Source organism: Vitis vinifera, chromosome 18, assembly GCF_030704535.1.
Source record: "Vitis vinifera cultivar Pinot Noir 40024 chromosome 18, ASM3070453v1".
NCBI classification, from domain to species: Eukaryota; Viridiplantae; Streptophyta; class Magnoliopsida; order Vitales; family Vitaceae; genus Vitis; species Vitis vinifera.
Genome location: NC_081822.1, coordinates 13308780 through 13325127, shown reverse-complemented (window position 1 = coordinate 13325127; position 16348 = coordinate 13308780). Strand labels below are relative to the sequence as shown.

Below are 16348 nucleotides of genomic sequence, written 5' to 3'. Positions count from 1 at the left end.
GTGTTTTTAGTATTTTTAACACTTAAATTTTTTATTATCTTTTAAGCATAAAAAAAAAATTAGAAACATTTATCAGAATCACTATTAAACGAACTCTAAGAGTGTATTTAGAAGTATTTCTACTCAAAGTATCAAATGAACTTTAAGAGTGTGTTTAGAAGTATTTTTACTTAAAGTATTTTTAACGAAAGTATGTTTCTAAGTAATTTTAAAAGAATCACATATAAAATATTTCTCCATAAAATAGTGATTTTTCAATATTATAAATAATTTTTCAAAAGTTTAAAAAGAAACACCTAATGTTTTTTCAAAAATAATTTTTAGATTATAAAAACAATTTTTAGAATTACTGCCAAATGGATTTTAAATATTTTTAATAAAGAGAGTGTTTTTATAGTCATTTATGAAATGCTTCTTCAGAACTATATCAAGTGTTTTTAGAACCCATTTGGTAATGATTTTATGAAGCATTTTTAATATTTCTAATACTTAAAAATTGTTATCATTCAAATATCAGAAATATTATAAACGCTTTCTAGAATCATTCAAAAATGTTATTTTTTAATAAAAAAATGCTTTTGAACCTAAAAACGCCCGCTAAAATCCATAGAGCTAAAAATAGCATATCAATTTCTCCTTGGAATAGTTAAAAAAATGTGTGTTCCAAGGGTGCCAAGCATAATCTTGTGAAGTGCTGGATTCATACTAATTCTTTGCATCTTTTATTTTTGGTTGAAACATATTACTGCAAAGCAAGATCATTGGTAGCTCCCTATTTACCCATGATGCCAAAAAACACAAGCTTCCAGAAGCGATCATTATTGTAGCCGTGCATGGAACAATTTTTTTTCTTCTCCTTTGCACGGTTGTTTGTGTCAACTTTTATGATTAATTTCTTCACAAACCTGAGGCGGCCGCAGAAATCAGTGGAAGACTGGAAGTCCTAAAGCCAATCAATAATTGGATTACGCCTAACAAAAGAGGGAAACATGTTTCTTTCAATACTGGAGTGCCCAGTCAGTAGTATGCCGATACTTAAGTTCTTCACTATTTTAGTTTTTTTTTTCTCTGGAAACCATGGATTTCTTCAACTACCCCTTGGTTGATGGGCTGGTCGTTTTGGGAAGGCCAGTTTTCTTTAGAGTTTTGACTTCACCCATGTCTGAAAATCCATGTCCAGAGTCCGGACCAACCAAGAGCAGTCCACTCCCACAATGGATTTGGGTTTCAAGTTGTGGGCCTTTGGGCTTTTCTCCTAATTACAATTTATAACCTAGAGTTAGCTTCTTTATTGCTTTGTATTTGTAGCCCATTTCCAAGAAAGTATCATGAGATTTGGGGCTTCAAATTCATCTCATACTGATTGTTGAAAGTACTTTAAAAAATTTGAACAGTTGGAAGATGGTTCAAATATATAAAAAATGAAATTAGGTATAAATAATAAGATTATCAAATTAATATTTTAAATATAAATAATTTTAAGTAAAAAAAATTATATAAAATTTTTTCAATAGTTTTACAATTAAAAGAAATTGTATCCATTTTTCAATAAAAAATGATTTTTTAAAATTTTTTTTAAACCTTTTGCATCACTTTCGTCACCTCGATTTTTTTTCCTTTTGCACCTTCTTTCTTTCCTTTGAGATTATTCTCACGATCTCTCTCTACCTTTCTTTTATTGTTACCTCTATTTCCCTACTCTTACATATTTTTTCATCTAAACATTATTCACGGTTATACCCACCTCCCATTGCCTAATATATGTGAAGTTCAAATTGCAAATTGTTACCATCCTTCACATTCAATATTGCTGTTAAAGCATTATCTTATTTGGAGAAGGAAACGAGAAAAAAAAATAAAAATTGAGAACATAAATTTGAGGATTTGTGAGTTTGTTTGTTTGTTTGTTTTTTTTTTTTTTCATATGAATTTGAAATTTGATTGAATTTGTTTGATTTAAGGGTTTGTGGATTTGGTTCATTTTTTTTTTTTTTTGTTATCCTTAACAATGTATGAAATAGAGAAAATATCTTTAAATTGTTCTCTAAAAACCTCAATTTGAGAACACGGACAATTGCCAAGGGCATTAAATACACTTTCCAAGAGGCCTTAAACACGTACCAGTGGTTTAATGATGTTTTTTTTGGGCAATTGTTATAATCGTACCCAAGAGAAAAAAGGGACTTTCGGATGTACTTCATACAATCTATTTTATTTTTGTTTTTTTAACCTAAAAGTAAAAGACATAAAATTACGATTCACCCATCTTCTTCAATCACAAACCATATATCCCACCCAAAACCCTACAAGTTAACCTTCCTTTTCCAACCTCCCTCTCCCTCTCCCTCATTCTCATCCCTTTCTTCACCTCATTTTCTTTTCCCCATCCTTTCTTCAGATCAAAACAAAAAAAAAAAAAAAATGGGAAGCACCATATGGCCGATTTGAAGGGGGGAGATGGAATTAGATGAGGAAAAGCCAATGAGGTGGGAGAAGGGAAAGGTGGGGAAGGGATGGATAGGATTTTGGGTGATGAATTGAGATTGAAGAAGATGGGTAAGAAGATAATTTTATGCATCCTTCTATTTCTTAAAAGATAACATAAAAAAAGATGTACAAAATAAGTGGTACATCTACAACACCCAAAAACAAAAACAACTACTATAATAGGATTAATAAAAATCCCGCTAAGTAAATGTCATAATTAGAGAGTGGCTAAATACGTAACTGTCCATGTATAGGTGGGTAGGGTGTCATGCTAAAGCAACATATATACGCTAACTGTCCAACTTGCCACCTTATGAAAAATGATAACACAGTTGAATTACAGTAATTAATAAACATGCTAGCTGAAAAGCCAAGTTTGGCAAGCAACTAGGAGTAGTAGTACCAATCCAAAGGCATTGCTCAACTGAAAGGCGGCAAATGGTACAATTTTTACCTACTTTGATCACAAACCCAAGTGTTGACATCCCAACACAGTAAAAAGAGATGGCGAAGCTAAGTAATGGAATTGGGCAATTGTCCAATTTTGCCCACAAGTTGCCTGGACTAATATTGAGGATGACCCCTTTGTAGTAAGGGTACTTCATGTAGCTGAATTGTCCCTATCTCATCAGGTCCTTCCACTTGTTTTTATAGAGATTGCTAAATGATATGGAGGATGGGGACGTTGTTGTTGTTTGCTGATAATGAGAGGTTAAGCAAAGCCGAAAAAAAAAAAAAAAAATCCATTGAAAAAACAACTAACCGTACTTTATTTATATTTGAAACATAATATTTTAGTTAGGGTTAAGGTGGTATGATCATCAAACAAGAATAAGTCTAACAAGCAAATTCTTATGGGTTACTTCACTTCACCATTTGTGTTGGATAACACGTCATATGCCTTTCTCTTCTCTGAGAGTACTTGATTTCCATCCAAGGTTGCTGCGCGCTGATGCAATGCAGTCGTTGTCCAGTGACCCACTGCAGCATTGTTTTTCCATGCATTTGAGGTCCATCAGAAACTAAAAAACCCTAGCTAGAAGCCTGAGAAAATTTAAAGAGGGTGGCATTATGAACACCTACCATGTAACAAGATGCATTAATTGAGAATAACAAAAGGGGTAATATTTTGAAAGCTAGGGCAGTTTACATGGGTTGCAAAAATGGGGTGGTTAGTGTAAGAGTAGTCAAAGTGGTTTGTTGAGGATTTTGAGGGTTTGTTGAAGTCCAAACGAGGAAGATGGGAAGTGGGGGTTGCTTATATGGGTTTATTGGAAAGGTGAGATTTATGGTTTTCGTACAAAGACATTTGGTTGTGCAGTGACTGAAATTCTTCGCATTCACTGTTTGAAAGCTATTCCAAACCTTTCTATTCATGATGCTTCATGCTTCAATCTTCATTTTTCGGTTCTTCATTCTTCATGTTCACACACAAATGGAGAGTGGGGGATAAATCAGCTTCAAGAAAGAATTATGACCTGTAATTCCATGATTGATTGCTGATTAGCTAGTGGTATATTCTAAGGTTGGTTAGGCTCGTGATAGATGTTGGCATAGAGGCTGATTTCCAGTGTTTTTAAAAAACACTTTTTAACAAAAAAAAAAAAAAAAAAAACACTTAATAGGTAATTATCCCAAAAACACTTTTAAAGAAAAAGTTTCTATTAAAAACATTTTGAAGAAAAACATTATCAAATAAACTCTTAATTTGATTTTAATTTTTGACTTCTACTTATTTAAGAATGAATTTGGCAGTACTTTTATTTAATGTATTTTGAATAAAAGCGTTTTATTTAAAAGTGTTATTAGAAAAATCACTTACTAATTTTTTTTTAAAAAGATTTTTTCTTAATTTTTAAAAAATATTTTCTAAATTTTATTAAAAAAAAAATTTCATAACAACACGGGCAAACTAATTCTAAGTCATGTCTTTGGAAAATGTTTTCTTCTTGGAAGAGTACTTTCATGAATTATTTCTCCAACCCATTCAATAGCATATGCTGCAAAAATTTACAAAATTAAAGGATGTTCATTTGTGTAATTTCTATTTAAAAAGGCTATTTAAATGGATAAAAAATAGCACTAAGATACCTTATTTTTGGAACTAGTTCCCTACATAATTAATAAAGCTCTTTTTCACTATTGGCAAAGCATGAAAATTCCTTCACAATGAAAGCTAAAACACCCATTTAAGCCATCCAAGAGGTGTCAAATTTTGATTGAACCTGTAAAAATAGATTGAATTAATTAATATCAATCAGAACATTTCATTGTCACCCACTTTTGGAGTACACCAAGTCTTCATATAAATTCTTCCCTACAATACTTTTCAACCATCAGGGGTATATATGAACTTCACAATTGGGCCGTTTACAGTCATTTTCAAGAGAAAACTTTGCTTTCATAAAGTTATTCTCCTCAAGATTCATTAACTTAAACAAATTGATCTTTGCAAACTTTGATGTGGTAGAGAAGCTAATGATATCTAACAGTTTGGAAATTAAGATATAGTTTATATATACAAGCACATAAACCTGACCAAACTTGCTAACCCACCTACATGGCTACCTCTACTAATCCAACCAAATCTTGATTAATTTTTTTGAAATAAAAAATAATTAATAAATATATATATTTTTTAACCATAATAGGAGTTGAGGATTGCCTTTTACCATTGAAAAATTTAATTAAAAAGTAAGGTTTAGTAGTCAAGTTTTGTTATTGGAAATACAGGAGAAGAAAAGTTGAAAGCTAAGCATCCAATAAAAAACTAGTCAAACTTATATGCTGAAAGCCAAGGGTCAAGTTTTTGATGGAAGAAGAGTTTGGATAGATGGACCAATCAAGTGAAGTTTATTATGTGACCAGTCCACGAATTGCTCTCTGATTGGATGGCCTTGATGGAGTGGCATATCAACCAATTACTATTAGACATGGATTTAACAACCACCAATATAATTGCTGACCTATTAATGTTTAATTACTTAATATGATTAAGCTTGATACTAACATTAATGGATAGATGGGAAGAAAAGTGTTTGATTTCGTGGGGTATGAAATCTTAATCACTTAAGATAGCTTATTATTGTTATTATTATATAGACTAGAATTCAAAGAATATATGTCTCAACGTTTTTATTCTTGACTTGCCATCTGCATGAAGAATTTATGGATGGCCAAAAGGGTTACCCCATATTTTTCTTGATGCCCTACTCACACGGCATTTGGAATATTAACTCTTAAGAATGACCTCAACTTTCATGAGTCACAAGCACTCTTTCAACCCATTCCCAAACCCACATAAAAACTAGCATGAAGAAAGTGAAGTTGCTCCTCAATTCTCCATAGGGAAATAATTACATTCCATTCTCATGTACAATATTATTTTGTAAAAAAATCTTTAAGGCTATGTTTAGTTCTCGGAATGTATTAAGGAAAGAAAAAAATGTTAAAAAAAAATAATTTTTTGATATTTGGTTTTATTATGGAAAATACGAAAAAAAGTCTAATATAATTAAAATTAGTAAAAAACATATATATTTTTAAATTAATATATAAAAATAATTTACTATCTTTGTATTTACTTTTTATTTTCCTTATATTTTTCTTCTCTATTTTTTTTCCTCATATTTTCCCTCGATCTTTCCTGGAACTAAACATAGCATATATATATATATATATTTCATGCAAGTTTTAACCAGAGATGGCATCAAATGAAGTCTTAACTCAAACAAGTTCGTACTGATTATTTTTACCACATGGCACATGTGGATGCTTTTAAAGGTTTGCCAGTAGTAGCAATGTTGCTTGCCATATCTGCTGGGGCTTTGAACAGCTTTGTGTTAATTTAACCAAAGTTTCTTTCCATTACTAAAATTACCTTTATATGTTCCATCTACCTGGCCAATTTAATAACCTGCTCCCAGTAAGAAGTAATGATACACCAGCTAAATTAATTAAGTAAAACCTACTTATAGAAAAGTAAATGGACAAAACATTCTTTAAATTGCCCTTATTTTTGAGTTTTTGGAAGAGGTGTGCAAGCAGGGCGTGATTTTTGACAATACTCAAACATATGTTCTATAAAACATTAATTTTTATTTTTTAAATTATTCATAAAAACTGTCTTTGAAAACAATTACCAAATAGACTAACGAGCTTAAATATTTCTGTAGTTTGCTCAATGTTAATGGTAACCGGCCATGGCATTGTGACAAGGATTCATTATCCCAACTACACTGAACACACACTCTCATGCACTTGATCGAAGGTCATTAATTGTAATGCTCGAGTACAGTTCTGCTCTTCCACATCATGTCTAAAATTTAATTTCTTAATAAAAAAAGGGTGGAACAGATCACAGAGCTGAACTATACCAGACCCCAGTTTTGATAAATGAGATACCTTGTTAATTACAAAAGAAACAGTAAGACAAAAAAATTTGCCCATAAATATATATGGGGGGAAGGGTTGTCATTGGAATAGGAGAGCAGTCCCTTTAATAAAAAGTAGGAAGTGCCCAGATCACTGGGGTTGATTTAACGTAGTACCATGGCTGAAAATATGGAGATATAAACAGGAATGAGAATGTGTGGGACTTGATAGGGAAGTAGATGGGCCAATGACTAAAAAAAGGAAGGGTGAGTGGTTCTACGGATAGATACATATATAGGCACAATGTGTCGTGTAAAACCAACAAAAGTGACTGCCCATCCACAACCCTAAACCAACCCACTTTTTTATTCTGTTGGGTGTTTTATTTTTCTTCTCTGCTTCATCCATCCTTTAAATCTTGCTGTGGACTTCTCCCTGGTGTAATTGATGCTAGAGGATTTGTAGTACTTGATGGAGGAATCTAGTGATGATGCAAAGACTTGCCCTCGAGGGCACTGGAGACCTGCAGAGGACGAAAAGCTCAGGCAACTTGTGGAAGAATATGGTGCCCAGAACTGGAACTCGATTGCAGAGAAGCTCCAAGGAAGATCGGGTATTATATATGGTCTCTTTTAATTAATTGAGCATCTCTTTCTGATTCTGGACTAATATCTCCATCTAATTTCTCAAGTATATTCTCTTGGGCTTTTTTGAACCTTAATCACAACTCTTAAGAAAATATGAGTTGGGGGAGATAATATCGTTTTTCATGGAAGGCAAAAATGAATTGTTTCTTTCTTGTTCTAATAAGTACTAAGTAGGTTTTCTTATTTCTCCTCTTTTTGTAGGGAAGAGTTGCAGATTGAGGTGGTTTAATCAACTCGATCCTAGAATTAACAGAAAGCCATTTACAGAAGAAGAAGAGGAAAGGCTTCTCGCAGCACATCGCATTCATGGAAACAAGTGGGCACTAATTTCCAGGCTATTTCCAGGTCGAACAGATAATGCTGTGAAGAATCATTGGCATGTAATAATGGCAAGAAAGCAAAGGGAGCAATCCAAGCTATGTGGGAAGAGGAGTTACAAAGATGTTCTTAGTGATTCCAACACTTCCTCTAATGGTTTTCGAGGAAGTAATTCAAGGTCTCAACAGTATAGCTCAGCAAACCGGCTTGAGAATAGTAGGCTCTTTGAATTCTTGAACCCAAATAAAGAAGGGATTTTCTCAATATCACCCTCAAGTTCTTCACCTTCTTGGACTTTTGCCCGATCAATATCTAAGGCTACAAACAACTCATCTTCTACAGATTTACTCAGAAGAGGAGGAAGAGATCATTTCAATTCTTGTTCTAGTGATGGCATCATGGACAGCCAAAATAGTTTAGACCGATCTCTCTACAGATACTTTTCTAATTCTTCGGCATATGGCGGATATAGGACTTCCACTGCATTTGGGTTTCCGAACTACAAGAGGGTAGTTTCAGGTCCAGTTGGGTACTCTAAACTCGGTGATCCCCACGGAATGCTCAAGAGAGAGTTCGTGAATTTTGGTGATAACTCGCCCACATTTGCAAAGATGATAATGACCAACCAGCAAGAGCAAGAAGATGAATCCATCAAACAAAAGAATATTCCATTCATAGATTTTCTTGGCGTGGGAATTTCTTCCTGACCACCCAAAAACTCCATTCTATTTAACTTCTGTTCTTATATATAATAGTTTCAGAGCATAAATATTTTTATTCTTACTATATATATATATATATATGTGTGTATGCCAATCTCACACAAATCTCAAATTTATGACCATCTTGCAGTTTAGCTGTTATTTTAACTCCATTTAGTGGAGATTATATCAGTAGTGCTTAAATTGAAATGCCAATGCCATATATTTGTATGAAATTGCAAGACACATGAATCCTTATTCTCTAGGTTGAAGATTTCATGAATCCAAGTTTCTGTATGGATGGTCCTTATTGCAAGTTCTTGATTTCGTTGTTTTGTTTCTTTACCAATCAATGCACCAAAGTGCAAGAAAATAAAGGGGAAAATACTTTTAGAATATTGTTCAGTTCAGGGAAGAGTGATTTCTAGCTGGGCCAGATGGCAAAAGGTAATATTGGGGATATGCAACTTCAACTGAATCTCTCTCTCTCTCTCTCTCTCTCTCTCTCTCTCTCTCTCTCTCTCAACAAAATGGCAATTTTTGAAGGGATATTCTTGTGGAAAGCAAGGGGCACCTGAATCTTCTCACAAGTACCTTCAAGCCTTCAAGAGGAAAACCGTTTAAAATTGTTAATACAGATTCCCTTATTCATGTGTGCAAAGCTCCACCTTTTAAGTTTTTTTTTTTCTACTCTCTCTCTCTCTCTCTCTCTTTGAACAAAATGGCAATTTTTGAAGGGATATTCTTGTGGAAAGCAAGGGGCACCTGCATCTTCTCACAAGCACCTTCAAGCCTTCAACAGGAAAACTGTTTAAAATTGTTAATAAAGGTTCCCTTTTTCATGGGTGCAAAGCTCCACCTCTGAAGTTTTTTTTAGCAGTTGTTCCTCTCTGAAGTTGCTTTCAATCACACCCTGAGGGTCTCACTGATTAGAAGCTGTAGGAAAAGAAAGTAATTGGAGCCTTGCAGCCATTCCAACCCCAAGGTAGCTGTTATCAAAGATTAATGCAAGTGATGCATGTTTTTGAAAAATATTTATTCTCCATTTCAGGATCGAGTGGAAGATTAATTAATACTTTAGACTCTGATGAATGTGCTATTTTCTATCACGTGTTAGACTAATTGTGGTCAGTATCGTGTTAAGCATTTTATGCGTATACCAGATGATCAGTATGGAGACATGCATTGTCAAATTAACTGCTACAAGAAACTTCATATTGTAAAATTAGTTGAAGTCATGATGACACATGATATTGACTTCATGGATGAAATCTTCTAGCAGTCTTGCAACTAATCCCCAAGGCAGGGGTCATGATGACACAAATATGATATATATCGAAGAATTGTCATGCAAACCATTATGGCATGTTATAAGTACCTTTCATGTATGTAAGGATCAATGCACGATATTGCATATGAAAAGGGTTGATGCAATATATGCTGGCTTGATCACCTTGCCATATATAAAAAATGGCTTCCAATATTGAGAGTCTTTAATGCTAGTTTAAGATGCTCAAAATATGTCAAAAAAAGAAAAAAAAATTGATCTTACAACTATTTGTTGAAAAGAAAAGAAAATTCAGATTCAAAACTTGTTATTACTGTAGTGTATAATTGATAGAACATATGCATCCTTGGCGCCATAGTGCTATGCATATTGAAATGTTTATATGTGGGTTAATTTCTAGCAACATTAAGAGGTTTTCTGATAAATTTGAAAATTTGTTTAGTTCGATGTACGCAGTTTAAAATATTGAGTCTGTAACATTCATTAACTGACAAACAACCTAGCTATCCAAAATTAATTCCCTGAGAAATAGAGCATTTTCAGTTTTTTTCAATACCCATCCTCTCTAAATGAAGAGAGGTGGGTATGATTCCTCTTGCCCAAGTAGAAATTAAGTGTCCAAATAAGTGAGGCATATGTTTAAAGATAAGGCTGGAAAAGCACAAGAGAGGCTGTTCCTTCCACTCATAAACCCTCATAACCTTTAAAAATGGAAATGCAGGTTTCTATCATATAAATTGCTACTTACCCATCACTTAACTCTTTCTTTTCAGTGAAATTAATCCTCAGAATGAATTGCCCATATATAGTAACCTCCACACTGGACAGATGGACTCCTTTTTATGCTATGTAGTATAAATTATGAAATACATCTACCGCTTTCTTAAATGTTACCCAAAACATAAGGGAATGCATATTCATTTTAATGGGCTTGATCACTCAGGTAGACCTTAATCTGTTTATATTTGATTAGGTGCAGCCCTCCAAAACCTATAAGTCAATTCAGGTGGCGCCTGATATCTAAAGGTTCAAGTTGATGTTTTCAACACGCTTGGATAATGGCTATGACTTGGGTTACAAACTTGCAAATAAGATAACAGCTAACAATATGAGATGGGTACCTCCGGTTGAATGTGAGTACCTAACATTCTACTTCAAAAATTAGAAGTCAGCCCGCATCATTTGTCATACCAGTGATCTTGATTGAGACTCTAAACCATCCGATGGCTAGGCAACCTTGTAGTTTGTCTACAAACCAATTGTATATATATCTTAGTTAGAAAAGTCCTACAACTTACCACTTACTTTACTAGTACTTTGCATGATAAAAAGTAAAATTGTAATTTATATGTAAGCACGCAGGACTCCCTTATGATGTGCACTCTTTTTCCTTCCATTCCTAGGTGCATCCGTACGTGTACCCACTGATATAGTGCCTAAATGCATCTAGTAGTTATTTTCTTCTGCATTATTTTGAGCATATGAAGATTAAAGTATTCATTTAGTCTATCTATACACTTGAATGGTAGTCTGATATGATGTGCAGATTGTTATTTGGATGAAGCAATTTTTTGGGCTATTAAGGGGAGTAAAGCTAATTCTAAAAGGATAATGTGAAATTTCTTAGAAAGTATTTATTTTAATTTTATTTTAATTTTTTTATTTTTGAAGGATAATTAACCAATTGACAAATAACTAGTGCTACAAGAAATAAATCTAAAACACACCGAAAGTGTGATAAATTTATGTCATGGAAGGACATGCAACTATGATAACAACAAATTAATTTAAAGTATGCCTGAAGTAAGGTAGACTTGTTGTTAAAGGATATAATTCTCCAAGAAGTGGAAAATATAAGGAAAACACATGAAAACTTGGTATTATCAAAGAGGCCATAAAATGATTAATTAGTCTCAAATATTGCTTGAAGAGGCATAAATGAAACAAATAGCCTTTGAAGAGATATATATTGGACAAGTAGCCCTTAAAAAGGCACAAATATAATAAATGGCTCTTGAAGAGTCATATAATGAATAAGTAGTCCTTGAAGAGGTACAAATAGAAGGAATAGCCCCTAAAGAGGCATATATACCTAAAGAGATCCCTATTAGTTATCTACATGACATGGGGAAGATGATATCAAAATAATGTCATATTTAAAAATGCATCCATCGTATTTTTTAGATGAGCCTTGACAAAAATATCGACAAAGAAATAAGTGGCCAAAATGGAAATTGCAATACAGACAAGTTAGACTTATTGATGCAATTTGGTGAGTATTACCTCAGTGAATATTTATTGAGGGAATGATATGTGTATAATCTTATTTACCCATGCATATTCATTAAGAAACCAACAATTGGATTTGCAATTATTCTAGTATATGCAGACGATTTGAATCTTGTTGGAACTCTTGAAGAGCTCACAATAATTGTTGACTATCTAAAAGTTGAATTTGAAATGATATATTTGAAAAAACAAAATTTTGTCTTGGCCTATAGATCAAACACTTTCTAAATGATTTGTTAGTCCATTAGTCAACATATATAGAGAAATTCTTGATGCACTTTCATATGGATAAATCACATCCATTGGAATGAAATCAAACATGTACTACGATATCTTCGTGGAACGACTGACATGTGTCTATTTTATTTGAAAGGATCAAAATATTTTAGTTACTTGGATATGTTGATGCTGACTATCTTTTAGAACTTTACAAAGCTTGATATCAAATGTATGTATTTACCTATGGTAGTATGACAATATCAAGGAGATCAACCAAACAAAAATGGTAGCCATCTCTTCAAATCATTAAGAAAAAATTTCAGTTCATGAAGTAAGTTGTGATATTTATGTGGAATACCCTTCATCAAGATAATGCTACCCAGTTATATGAAGATAATATTGCTTGTGTTACACAAATTAAATGAGGATTTATAAAAGGTGACAAAACTTAACATATCTCTCCCAAATTCATCTATACTCATGAGCTCTAAGAGAAATGTGAAATTGATGTTCAATAAATTTGGTTATATGATAATTTAACAAAACTATTCACAAAAGCATTATCTTTTTGATTACATTGAAAAAATTAATACATAACATCAAAATGCAAAGATTGAGAAATCTACTCATTAAAGTGGTAAAGAAAGCATACTCATATCTAATGAGGAGGAGAATACTGATATGGATATACTACTCTCTTTTTTCTTTTGTATAGGTTTAATTTGTCCCACTGGGTTTTTACTCGCAAAGTTTTTAATAAGGTAGTTCTAAATAATCAAAACATTTAAAGAATATTATAATTTTTTTCCTTCACTAAAGTTTTTCTTACTAAGTTTGTCTTAGTAAGGTTTTAATGAGACATATTCTTATGATGGTCCAAAGTGAGTGACTCTTCATCGCAATTGTTATAGTTTGAATACTCATAAGGTTATGGAGTGTTATAAAATATGATAATTTATCGGATTATGAGAATTTGTGGATGATCATCCATATTTATGTAAATCTCTTTATAACTCCCTTAAGAAAGGTGAAAACTTCTCATTCCTTGATTTCTTCCCTTTCCACTTTATTCTACAACAAAATTAATAATTGTCTCATTTAATTTAGAATTTATTTACTTAGTGAATTTTTTTTTATAAAAAAAATATAGTTTCATGTATAGGAAAAACAACAAAATCATGACTCATAATTTTTCTATTTTGGTCCATTATTTTATTGGTGGTTTGATCTATTTTTTGAGTTTCATTTTTTTTTTAAATTATGAAACTCATTAATAACTTCAATGCAAAGTTGTTTAATTTGAAATTTTTTTAATAAAAAAAAATTTATAAAAAGATAATTATGTACAAAAAAGAAATAATAAAGTCATTGTGGACCAATTTTTATCCATAATTTTTTTTTGTATTAATTGGTTATTATTTGAGTTTCAAATTATTTGTAAAAATGACTAGACTTCTTAATAAATCTAATGCATTAAGTCTTACTTGATTTAAAATTTATTTGTTTAGTGAAAAAAATTAGAAAAATATGGTCCTATGTAGAAGTGAAACAATAGATTCATTTTAGATCAATTTTTTTCCATAAAATTTTGATATTTATTAGATCATTATTTGAATTTCTAGTTATTTTAAAAAATTACTAGACTCGTTGATGGATATAATGTATTAAGTCTTATTTGATTTAAAGTTTAATTTGCATAGTGAAAAAAATTTGCAAAAATATAATTATATGTAAAGAAGAAAATAGTCAAGTCATTCAAAATGAATTTTGGTTTATGACTTTCTAATATTATTAAATTCTATAACTTTATAATACAAATTAAATCAGTTTTTAAATTTCAAATTATTTTAAAAATTAATAAATTTATGTATCAAGTGCAATTTATTTGTTTAATGAAAAGTTTTAGAAAAGTTAAAGGAAAAAAAAACGCGTATAATTGAATGAAATATCATATTTGAAGATTTTGGTAAATTGGATCATGGATAGAGAAGAAGAATGATGTCATATTCAATTTTATTTGCTTTTAATGGGTTTTTTTTTTGAAAATTTTAATTTCTTTATATTTTTCTTTTGTTTTTAAAAATCGGTGAAAATAACTTTTACTTATTTACTAAAAATGATACGATTCTCTATTTCACCTTGTTTTAAAAAACTGAAAAAAATAATGACTAAATAATGTTATAAATTTTTAAAAATAATTTCTATTTTTAAAATTCAAAAGCTGGTTTTTAATTACACGACCAAACTCGTAGGATTCATTTTCAAACACACATTAATTTGTGAATAATAAACATGTTACTCTAGCTATTCTTTGGCTACATGCTATATGTTGATATGTGAATGGCCATGTTTATCTATGTTCTTTTAAATGTATGGAAACCATGATACTCTCCTATTTAAATATACTTCTAATTTGTGATCTAGTTATTGTCAATATTATTTTAAGCATGTGAAAATCACATTGCCGCTTTCTTTCTCTTTTGGAAAAAAAAACTAATAGTGAATAATACTTAAACAAATTAAAATGGAAAAAATAAAAAATGAGTGGGAAAAAGGAGCCACATAAATTTCTCTCCTATTCCTCCATTTGAGTAATAGTCATTGCTGATATCGTTTGAAGGGGTATAAGAGCTACATCTCTCTTAGACACATGTGTGTTCGAGAGGACTAATCATTGTTACCTTAATTATATTATTTTAATTAATTATAAGAAAAAATGCTACCAATAATTACCTTCTCAAACACACAATATTTAATTTTTTTAAACAAACAATTAAAGCACAACACAACTCAAAAAAGAAAAAAATGGAAAAAATGGAACACTTAATTAGAGAATAAAATAAAAAAAGAAAAAATAAAAATAAAAATGGAAAAAGAAAGAAGAAAAGGGAAAAGAAAAGAAAAAGGGTAAAGGCAAAATTATCAAATTACTGTATTATTCCTTAATTTGAGAAAAAGAAATCTCGTCTTTATCATCTTAACATATGCCAATCGTGTTACCCTCTCTCTATAAAAAGGCATGTGTAGCATGCATCCTTAGATGGTTTTTCATCCTTGCGACTCCATTCCTCTGCTATATTAGTAACCTTTTAAGATGTCTCAGGGAAGAGGCAGTGTTGGTAAAGCCATGCTCATCATGGTTGCACTACTTTGCTTACTAGTTCACTCTGCCCCGGTTCATGCGGCAACGTATACAGTCGGAGATGCGGATGGCTGGATCTATGACGTGGTTAACTGGCCTAATGGAAAGACCTTCAAGGCTGGTGATGTCCTAGGTATGCTTGATTAATTACTCTACATATATATGCGTTTGCCTACTGCATTTTTAAGGCGTTAATTAACTAAATCGAAACCAAAAGAAGGTCATTTTGAGAGCTCAACTGACCAAATAAACTTGTGCATGAATGCATTCATTTGTTGCAGTGTTTAACTACTTGCCAGAGGTTCACAATGTGGTTGAGGTTGATATAAATGGCTACAATAGGTGTAAGGCTCCTGCAGGTTCAAAAGTCCATAATAGTGGAAATGATAAGATAACTCTGGTTAAAGGTACCAACTCCTTCATCTGTACCTTCGAGGGGCACTGTCTTCAAGGGATGAAGATCACCGTGACTGCAAAATAAGTAATATGATATGAGACTATAGTCTAAGGTTAATCAAGAGAGCTTGGAAATGATACTATTCCTGGCAGATGTAATGCGACTACTACTCAATAAGAACAAAGTTGCATGTTTGCTTCATTTTTTGCTTGCCTTTTTCATTCCTATCACCCCTTTTCTCATTCATATGTTACTAATTGGTTCCTGATCAGAGAACTAATCATTTCTTTGAGTCAACCTTAATTTTTTTTTGCATTAATAATGGGTAAATTAAATTTGAAATTTATTGAAATTAAGGTTATGTTTGGTTCCTGGAGAATGCGAGAGAAAGAAAATTGGAAGGAAAGAAAAATTCGAGGAAAGGAATATAGTCATTTTCTTTTGTTTGGTTAACCACGAAAAAAAGTAAAAAAAAAAATGGAAGGA

At 31.8% G+C, this 16348-nt stretch overlaps 2 protein-coding genes across 2 annotated transcripts; both read left to right on the top strand.

The window, feature by feature from the left end:
* The first annotated feature begins 7179 nt into the window (after positions 1 to 7179).
* On the top strand, positions 7180 to 8653 carry LOC100253993 (transcription factor MYB73). The gene is made up of 2 exons (XM_002278596.5): positions 7180 to 7474; positions 7710 to 8653. The coding sequence occupies exons 1-2, from the start codon at positions 7333 to 7335 to the stop codon at positions 8531 to 8533; spliced, it is 966 nt and encodes a 321-aa protein (XP_002278632.2). The 5' UTR covers positions 7180 to 7332; the 3' UTR covers positions 8534 to 8653.
* Positions 8654 to 15417: 6764 nt separating this feature from the next.
* On the top strand, positions 15418 to 15946 carry LOC100248899 (basic blue protein). The gene is made up of 2 exons (XM_002278610.4): positions 15418 to 15598; positions 15747 to 15946. Exons 1-2 carry the CDS (start codon positions 15418 to 15420, stop codon positions 15944 to 15946), a joined length of 381 nt encoding a protein of 126 aa, XP_002278646.1.
* Positions 15947 to 16348: the final 402 nt, after the last annotated feature.

Coding starts and splice junctions, on each gene's coding strand:
- LOC100248899 (XM_002278610.4), top strand. CDS start 15,418: ATGTCTCAGGGAAGAGGCAGTGTTGGTAAAGCCATGCTCATCATGGTT. Junction 15,599..15,746: donor CAAGGCTGGTGATGTCCTAG/GTATGCTTGATT, acceptor CATTTGTTGCAG/TGTTTAACTACTTGCCAGAG.
- LOC100253993 (XM_002278596.5), top strand. CDS start 7,333: ATGGAGGAATCTAGTGATGATGCAAAGACTTGCCCTCGAGGGCACTGG. Junction 7,475..7,709: donor GAAGCTCCAAGGAAGATCGG/GTATTATATATG, acceptor CTCTTTTTGTAG/GGAAGAGTTGCAGATTGAGG.